Source organism: Marmota monax, unplaced genomic scaffold (genome assembly GCF_021218885.2).
Source record: "Marmota monax isolate L192 unplaced genomic scaffold, Marmota_monax_Labrador192_F-V1.1 WCK01_AAM20220418_F8-fsc00064, whole genome shotgun sequence".
Classification (NCBI taxonomy): Eukaryota; Metazoa; Chordata; class Mammalia; order Rodentia; family Sciuridae; genus Marmota; species Marmota monax.
The window spans coordinates 10,035,027-10,044,802 of record NW_026694542.1 but is presented as its reverse complement, the minus strand read 5'-3'; the positions used below and the strand labels follow the sequence as shown (position 1 = coordinate 10,044,802).

Sequence of the window (9,776 nt, the reverse complement as noted above, 5' to 3'; positions counted from 1 at the left end):
CCAGAAAGACCCTCAAGAGTCCACGGAGGTTGGGATGGCACACTTTTACGAGTGTCCTCTGCGATTGGAGAAGGGCTTTATTTTGGATGGGGTAGCCGTGAGCACCGTGGCCCGTGCCTATGGCTACACTAGGCCCAAACTCTGGTCGGCTATTCCGCCCTACAACGCACAGCAGGACTACCACACCCGCCGGTACTTTCAGAGCCACGTGGTTCCGCCCATTTTGCGGAAAACTCAACAGGTACGAGGACTTCTTGGAGGAGCCCTTGATTTCAGCCCGGGCGGCGCACTGACTTTCCAGATTAGCACCTCGGCAAATCAGGGCGTCTTACTGCAGCGCGCTTAGCCCAGAGGCGGCCTCCGCTTCCACCTCTGGGCCTGTGCTAGCCAACTAGTCCGAGAAGTGGACAAGGGGAAGGCAGGTACTGAGCGCGAGCTCGCTGAGCTCACAGGACCTTCTCCTTCCCCTGAGCCGCAGGATGGTCTCATTTCAGGTGTCTGTGACTAGGGGCTAGGCCTTTCAAAGTCTTCCTCTCCTCAGTGAGTCCATTTCACTCTTTTGTGACCCCACAGGCCCATCCTTTAGAGTGACCTCACGTTGCAAATCCTCCCAAACCGCAAAAAACCCTTGCGACTTGTGAGCAAGACAAAGGGAACAGTCTTGACCGGTGGGCGAGGAGGGTGTGGTCCTGGGATCACAGTTGCAGGGGTGGGACTCACTCTCCTGACCTTTGCGCAGAAGGAGAGGAACACCTCACCCCCACCCTGTGCATTCTGAGGACTTGGTGCCTCCCCAAGTCTACCGAATCAGCAGTGATTTCCAGGGACAAAAGATTCTTAGGCAGGGGGGCTGATAGTTCCATTTTTTTTTCCCCAACACTGTAATTTTGAGGTGGCTCCTCACTATGTTGCCTGCTGAGCATGTTTAATGTGTAAGGTATTCTTTAATCATCAAAACCACCATTCGTATCCTGGGTGTGGTGACACACACCTGTAATCCTAGTGGCTCTGGAGGCTGAAGCTGGAGGGGATCACAAGTTCAAAACCAGCTTCAGCAACTGAGAGAGAGGTCTTAAGTAACTTAGTGAAATCCTGTCTCAAAGACTGAAAGGGCTGGGGATGTACCTTAGGGGTAAATTGCCCCTGGCTTAAATCCCCAGTACCCCAAAATAAGCTAAGAACCCCCACCATTTGTGGTTGGCATTATTTTTATTTAAAAGATAATATGTATCAAGTCTTGTTATGCCAGGCTATTTACTTTAACTAAATAACTTAAATTTCATAGCAACCCTCCTTTTAGTGATAAGAAAATTGAGGGTCCTAATGAAAAAGCTGCGTAATTGACCCAGGGTCACAGCTTGCTAGTGGCCAAGCTAGAGTTGGAATCCAGTGTATGGCAGCACACATTGAGCCCTGCAAGCTGTTGCCCGGCTTATTAACTATATTTAATCTGTCTCCAGTTACCTCTGGCTCTAACCTCTTCCCCAACAAGTCCCAGGGAGTTTGCACTGTGTACTTCTAGACATGGTTTCTGACAGTCTTTTATATTTTCTTCCCCATTTTCAGGATCATGGCGGTACAGGAAGGGATGGCTGGATAGTAGATTATTTCCACATTTTCGGGCAAGGACAGAGATATCTCAACAGAAGAAACTGGGCAGGGGCAGGCAAGTGCCATCTCACTGTCCAGTCTCGCATGATCCCACTAAGGAAGAATAGTATGCACCTCACAATTTAGAGAAAGAAACCAGGCTGCAGGGAGGCCCAGGAATTGCATCCTCCCAGGTTTTCTTCTCCTATGTGAGCACTTCCTCTATACCAGGTGCCTTTTTCCCCTCATACTATCCCCAGGTTACTGCTGGGGAAACAGGTATGTTGCATGAAAATGATTTGCTGAGAAGGGCTGAGCTGGATTTGAACTTCCTCTCTGTCCACCCAAATGCCCAGGTTCCCCAGATGACTCCCTGAGCAGACTGTGTGTCATTTTACAGGCTTAATTTAGCAGCAATGGGAAGACTAAGAGATTTTTCTGGCAGTGTGCACCCTACCTCCACCCCTATTCCACCATCCTTTGGCCTCATGCTGTTCACGTGATCCTTTGCAACATTTGGCTAAATTGACCTCATTCATTTTTCTCCATATGGGTCAGAGGCAAGGATAAAAAATTCTCGAATCTCTGGGGGAGCAAGAGAAGTTCAGCTAAGCTGAGAAGTTTCTGGCATTTCCTGTCCCAATACTTGTAGTCATGATCTTCCTGTCAGTATTCCTAGTGTGGGGCTTGATTTCTGGAAAGCCGCTGTTACCTGGACTTCACCAGTCCTTGCCTTTTCAATCAAGAGGATCAGGACCCTTGAGAAGTGAGCATTTAGCTCCAGGCATGGGGAGTGTAGTGACTATGGGCACCCCTTTCAGCCTGTGGGAATGGGGAAAATGAGAGGGTGTTGCATGCTGGCTCAGCCTCTATCTCTGCCCAAAGGGCATTCCATCCAACAGGTGACCGGGCATGACCACTACAATGTCGATTTGAAGCCAGCCACGGGGTTCAACGGTAGGTTTGGCTACCGCCGTAACACCCCATCCCTCCGTCATCACACATCCGTGTTTGGGGAGATCACTCAATTCCCTCTCTTCTGACAACATTGCTTCCTTATTACAGCCATTGGCCTGCATTTCTAAGAAAGGTGTTTATATGAATTCTCAATGATATTTTATATTAAAATTTATTTGTGTCTCCAAGTGTGTGGTTTCTCCCCTATTGTCAGGGACAAGTGAGCTTTTCTATCCTCAGTTTCTCTACCTCTGGAGAGAAGAGGAGCCAGGGCTTCTCAGGTCTACATCCTAGCACTCCATGCCAGTGAGGGGCCTCAGTTCTCATTTGTTCGCATGATCCGAAGGAACTACATTAGGTTTGTTTCGGAATAACCCAGGGGTCCTGCACATGCTAGACTAGTACTCTGCTACTGAGATACCCACCCCCATCCCTGGGAACTTCACTCTTAACCTTCAATGAAACACTTCCCCGGTATCAGTAGCACTCTGAAGTCAGAAAGTGGGTACAATTTTTATGAAAAACAGAGTTGGCAATGAGTCTAAAGGGATTGGACCTTGGTTGCCCTGGGAAGGATTTTCTGATATGTCAAATCATTACATTCCAGAAAACAGATTTTGCCAGGCATGGTGGTATATGCTAGTAATTCTAGCAACTTGGGAGGCTGAGGAAAGAGGATTGAAAATTCAGCAGTTTAGTAAAGCCCTAAACAACTTAGCCAGACCCTATCTCAAAGAATAAAAAGTGCTGGGGATATAGCTCAGAGGTTAGTGCCCCTGAGTTCAATCCCCAGTTACCAATATAAAACAAAACAACAACAACAAAAAAGCAAAACAAAGCCAGATCTCCTTTCTACTCTCAATTCATCTAAAGGCAGGGGCAAACAAGGGGAGAATACAGAGCTTTTTATTTATTTAGTACTGGGGATTGAATTCAGGTGCGTTTACCACTAAGCTACACCCCCGAGTCCTGTTTATTTTTATTTCGAGATGGGGTCTCACTGTTGAGGCTGACCTACAAACTTGACATCCTCCTGCCTCAGCCTCCTACTCAGCTTCTCGAATCACTGGAATTACAAGTGTGTACCACAGGGCCTGGCTGTTGTTCTTGGTTGATTTTTTTTTTTTTTTTTTTTTTTTTTAAATATTTATTTATTTTTTTTTAGTTTTCAGCGGACACAACATCTTTGTATGTGGTGCTGAGGATCGAACCCAGGCCGCACACATGCCAGGCGAGCGTGCTACCGCTTGAGCCACATCCCCAGCCCCTTGGTTGATTTTTAACCCAAGGATTCTGACAGAGTATCCAGGATGCTTTGCTTATGCTCTGCACTTTCCTTTTCAGCTAGTTTGTAGGATGTCAGTTTTAAAGGTCTCCACCCAGTTTATTGGCATTCAGAAGTCAAAGCAGATGATGGATTCTAAGAAGGTGAGGCTTCAGAACACAAAGCTTGCCAGAGTTCTAGCATGGTGGAACCCCATTGTACTGAGTCACCATAAGTGGATAAGGAAAGAGAATTATGGGGGCTGGGGATGTGGCTCAAGTGGTACGGCGCTTGCCTGGCATGCACTGGATGCTGGGTTCGATCCTCAGTACCACATAAAAATAAAATAAAGATGCATCCACCGAAAAAAACTAAAAAAAAAAAAAAGAATTATGGTAGGGTGTGGGGATATAGTTGAGGGGTAGAGCATTTGAGTGGAGATGAAGAGGTCCCTGATTCAAGTCCGGGTGCCCCCTTCCTTCTCTAGTATTTTATATCTATAAGTGAGACTAAGAGCCCATTTTTGTCCTGAGATATTTGTTCTTTCCATTTTCCAAGGGACTGCTAAGAGGAAGTCCTCAGAAACTCCCACCTTGGGCTTCAATTAAGATAAAGACTCCAAGGAAATTCTAAATCTCAGATTAGGGCTGACACTGCATGCAGGGGTGAATGCCTATAATCCTGACAGCTGTGGAGGCTGGAAGCAGGAGGAGTGAGTTCAAAGCCAGACTCAGCAGTTTAGTGAGCCCCTCTCACAAAACATGAAAAAGCTGGGGATGTGGCTCAGTTGTTGAGCACCCCTGGGTTCAATCCCAAGGCTGACAGCTGTGAACACAATTTGTCAATATGTGTGACAGATAAAAGGCAAAGATGTACGGATAACATATTTTTGAGAGCTTAGTGCATGCAAAGCTGCTGCAAATTAAAAGATGAAAGAAGGTTCCTGTTCTCAGGGAGCCTTCAGTCTAGCAGGAGCTGACTCATTCATCTCAGTCAGAGGATGAGTACTTGTTTATAGCTATAGAAAAATATATAAAATTGTTCTATTTCCCCTTCTTTGGTGTTAGGGATTGAACCCAAGGGATGCTTGACCACTGAGCTACATCTCCAGTTCCTTTTATTTTTTATTTCAAGATAAGGTATCTGTAATTTGCCCAGGCTGGTCTCGAACTTGTGATCTTCCTGCCTCAGCCTCTCAAGTAGCTGGGATCACAAGTGTGTGCCACTGCTTCTGGTTTCTGGTAGAAAATTTGAAGAAAAAAATATAATGGGAGGTAAAAAGTTTTGAGTCCTTGCATGTCTGAAAATACTCTGTTGCCTTTGAGCACATGAGAGACAGTTTATCTTAGAACTGATTTATCATTGAAAAATGTTTAAGGACTTTACGAATTTCCATTGTCTTCTGGTTTCTGTTAATTAGACTTAATGTCATTCATATTCCCATGTGTGATCCATTTCTGTCTTAGGATTTTTGTTCTTTTTTAAAATATTTTTTCAGTTGTTGGCAGACCTTTATTTTATTTATTTATATTCGGTGCTGAGAATTGAACCCAGGGCTTCATACATGCCAGGCAAGCACTCTACCACTGAGCCACAACCCCACCCTGATGTTTGTTCCTGATGTTCTGAAAATTTTCAGAAATGTTCATGGTGATCCTTTCCAATATAGACATTAAAATTCTATTTTGAAAAGTTTTGGACTGAAGGTATAGCTCAGTGGTAGTGTGCTTGTCTAGCATGCTTGAGGCCTTGAGTTTAATCCCTAGTACCCTTTATGCAGAAAAGAAGTTTTCTTGTGTCTTTGATAATTATTTTTCCATTATTTGCTCATTTGGGGACTCACATTTTCTTTCCTGTTCACTTGTGTTTTTGCTGTACTTTATGTTTCATTACTGTCAACTTTCAATTTTTTCTTTTTTAAAAAATTTCTAAAAGATATTTGTTTATATTATAGACCTAAGAGGTTTTCTCACTTTTATTTTATTTATTTATATGTGGTGCAGAGGCTCGAGCCTAGGGCCCCACTTTGAGCCTAGGGCCCCACGTGAGCCTAGGGCCCCACATGAGCTAGGCGAGCCCTCTACCACTGAGCCCCTCTCCCAACTTTTTCATTGGTTCTTTTAGTTCTCTCATGTGTTGCAATTGTTCTTTTGCCTACCTGCCTTTCTTTCTTGTACTGGGAATTTAAGCCAGGGGTGTTCTATCACTGAGCTACACCCCTAACCCTTTTTTAAATATATATTTTGAAACAGGGTTGACTAAAATGCTGAGGCTGGCCTTGAATTTGCAATCCACCTACTGAGTAACTGGGATTATAGGCATATACACTACCATGTCCCAGTTGTTCCTGTTCTCACATTCTGTTTCATTCATTATATTCTTTTTATCTTATTTAATTAAAATTATGATTGCTGCTGGGTGTGGTGGTGCAAGTCTGTAATCCCTGTGACTAGAGAGGTTGAAGCAGGAGAATCGCCATGTTCAATATTAGTTTAGCAATTTAGTGAGGCCCGAAGCAACTTAGTGAGATCCTTTCTCAAAAAATAAAAAAGGCTGGGGATGTAGCTATTGGTAAAGCCCCTCTGGGTTCAACCCAGTAGCAAATAAATGAACAAACAAATGGCTAGGAACGTAACTCATTGGTAGAGCTCTTGTCTAGTTTGTAGGAGACCCTGGCTTCAATCTCCAGTATAAACAAACAAACAAACAAACAAACTGCACTTCATGGTTAATTCTCCTGCCTCAGCCTCCTGAGTCATTGGGATTACAGGTGTGAGCCACTGTGCCCAGTCAGGGAGTTGTTTTAATTTCCCTTCCCTTCCCTCCCCTGCTATGGAGAAGGCACTTCCTTACAATATTCAGAAAGCCAGAACAGACAGATCATCAGTGAATCAAGGACTGGTGGGGCCGGGGTGGGGGTGTCTTAATTCTGTTTTGAAGCATTTCACTATAGGGCAGCTAGTCCCTGCACTAATTTTATGTTTCCTCCAGCAATCCCCCCCTCTATTTCTAATAGACTTCTTAAATCCAATTGACATCAATTTTAGGGCTTTATAGAAATTGGATTTGTGGGGTGAGGATAAAGATCAGTGGTAGAGTGCTTGCCTAACATGTGCAAGGCCCTGGGTTTCATCCCTATCACCACAAATGTTGGATTTCTGAAATGTCTTTATGTCCCTTCCTTTGCCCCTTAATAAACATTGCTTTCATGGATGGGTCACAGGTACATTCCTGGGGGTACTGCAGCTTCACATCTTGTATGTCAGTTTGCCCCAAGTGTGGGGAATAGGTACTTAAGGAATTTGCAAGTTGACTATAGCTATCAAACAGGCCATGAAAAACTCTGAACCTGAAAGTGAAAAAATGTTTTCGTTTTTTAAATATTTATTTTTTAGTTGTAGTTAGACACAATACCTTTATTTATTGTTATGTGGTACTGAGGATCAAACCCAGGGCCTTGCATGTGGTAGGCGAGCGCTCTACCACTGAGCCACAACCCCAGCCCCAATGTTTTTGTTTTTCAAGTCTCTCTCATTCCTGAATATCTTTTTTTTTTTTTAAAGAGATAGAGAGAGAGAGAGAGAGAGAATTTTATTTTTTAGTTTTTGGCAGACACAACATCTTTGTTTGTACGTGGTGCTGAGGATCGAACCTGGGCCGCACGCACACCAGGCAAGCGCGCTACCGCTTGAGCCACATCCCCAGCCCATTCCTGAATATCTTAAGGAAAAGATTTTATTTGGTGCCAGTTCCTTAACATTTTAGAATCTCCCCTTTCTCAATCAAAGGAGCTTATGTAAATATCTAGCTAGTGTTTAATAATATTATATTTACTTTTACATTCTTTTTATGGCAAGTGATGTGACTTTTTTTTTTGCTGGGGGGTACCAGGGATTGAACTCAGGGGCATTTGACCATCGAGCCACATCCCCAGTCCATTTTTTTTTGTATTTTATTTAGAGACAGGGTCTCACTGAGTTGTTTAGTGCCTCCCTTTTTGCTGAGGCTGGCTTTGAACTCGTGATCCTCCTTTCTCAGACTCCTGAGCCACTGGGATTATAGGCATGTGCCACCACGCCTGGCATGATGCCAATTTTAATACAGCCTTATTGATCTAATTCATGTATCATGTAATTGGCCCATCAAAAGTATAGATTTCAAGCCTCCGGGTATAGCTGAATGTAGAGCATTTGCCTAGCAAGGCCTTGGGTTCAATCTCCAGTCCCACAAACAAAAGTGTAGAAATCAGTGTTTTAAAAAGTATATTCAAAGTTGCACAACCATCTAAAACAATTTTAGAACATTTTAATCACCCCCAAACCAAACTCCATACTCATTAGCAGTAACTCCCCATTTCCTTCCAATGGACCCATCCCTAGGCAACCAGTGTTCTTTATTGATTTGCCTATTCTGTTTATATTCAGACATTTCATATACATGGAATCATAAAACATGTCATCTTTTGTGGTTGGCTTTTTTCACTTACCATGCTGCTTATTTAATATTATTGTTATTATTTTTTGTGGTACTGGGGATTGCCACTGAGCTACATCCACAGCCCTCTTTATTCTTTATTTTGAGACTGATCTCACAAAGTTTCTGAGATTGGCTTTGAACTTGTGATCCTCCTGCCACATCTTCCTTAGTCACTGGGATTACAGGCGTGCTCCACCTCACCTTGCTCCAAACTGTTTTTAAGGCTCATCCATATTGTAGCATGTGGCAGGACTTTATTCCTTTTTATGGACAAATAAGAATCCATTGTGTAGATACATTACATTTTATTTATTCATTTATCAGCTGCTGCACATTTTTGGGCCATCATGAATAATACTGCTGTGAAATTAATGTACAAATTTTGTTACATATGTGCTAAATAAGTATAAAACAACTACAATATCTAATAAATGAATTTCACAATGTTGTAAAATACAAGATTAATCTAAAAATTGAGTCTTATATGCCAGCAGGAAACAATTTATAAACTAAAAAATATTCCATTTAAAATAGCATCATAAAAATAAAATATTTAGGAAAAACTTAATGAAGTTGTGCAAAACTTCTATTCTAAAAGTTACAAAAAAAATGAAGAACATCTAAATAAATGGGATAATGTGTCATCTTCACATTGTGAAGACTTATTAATGATAGAGAAGCCGACTCTCAAATTCATAGATTCAGCACAAAACCATGAAAATCTTAGCAGGCTTTTAAATTGGCAAGCTAACATTTACATGGAAATACAAGACAGACTATTCAAAATAATCTTAACAGGAAGAGACAAAATAGAAGGACTTAATACTACCTGCTCTCCTTACTTTCTATAAAGCTAAACTAATAGGTGGGGAGAAAAAAGTCTTCAAAGAACTGAGCTGGAGCTGGAGGTGTGGTTCAGCGCTAGAGCACCCAGGGTTCAATCTCCCCAGCACCAAAAAGGAACGAAAACGTCATGCGGGAATAACTGTGTTTGTATATGGGAAAAGTGAATCTCACCATACACAAAAGTTACTTTGAGAAAGATTATAAACCATGAAGCTACTAAGAAGAAAACAAGAGATTATCTTTCGGAAGCTGGAAGTACACCAGCCCCAGCTGTTTTTGTTTTTTTTTTTTTGGAAGGCCTTTTCTCCCCATTGAATTGTTTTGGTGGCTTTTTGAAAATCAAATGGTCACCTAAGTGTAGATCTGTTTCTAGGCCCTCTATTCTCCTCCACTGATCTGTCAATCCTTATGCCAGCACTATTTGTCTTGATTAGTATAGCTTTACAGAAAATATGGAAGGCAGGCAGTAAGTCCATAGAGGAGACACTAAAAGCAACAGGCATAAAGGAAAATATTGATAAATTATACTTCACCAAAATTTCAAATATATGCTTATTAAAAGACACCGTTAAGAAATTAATAAGCAAGCGACAGATTAGGAGAAACTATTTGCAAAATATGTTATCTGACGAAGAACTAGGGT

The 9,776-nt window shown here is 42.4% G+C and overlaps 1 protein-coding gene across 1 annotated transcript; it reads left to right on the top strand.

Moving 5' to 3' along the window:
- The first annotated feature begins 34 nt into the window (after positions 1-34).
- On the top strand, positions 35-2,633 carry Spmap1 (sperm microtubule associated protein 1). The gene is made up of 3 exons (XM_046420381.1): positions 35-241; positions 1,567-1,666; positions 2,476-2,633. Exons 1-3 carry the CDS (start codon positions 35-37, stop codon positions 2,631-2,633), a joined length of 465 nt encoding a protein of 154 aa, XP_046276337.1.
- Positions 2,634-9,776: the final 7,143 nt, after the last annotated feature.

Coding starts and splice junctions, on each gene's coding strand:
- Spmap1 (XM_046420381.1), top strand. CDS start 35: ATGGCACACTTTTACGAGTGTCCTCTGCGATTGGAGAAGGGCTTTATT. Junction 242..1,566: donor TTTTGCGGAAAACTCAACAG/GTACGAGGACTT, acceptor CCCCATTTTCAG/GATCATGGCGGTACAGGAAG. Junction 1,667..2,475: donor AAGAAACTGGGCAGGGGCAG/GCAAGTGCCATC, acceptor CTCTGCCCAAAG/GGCATTCCATCCAACAGGTG.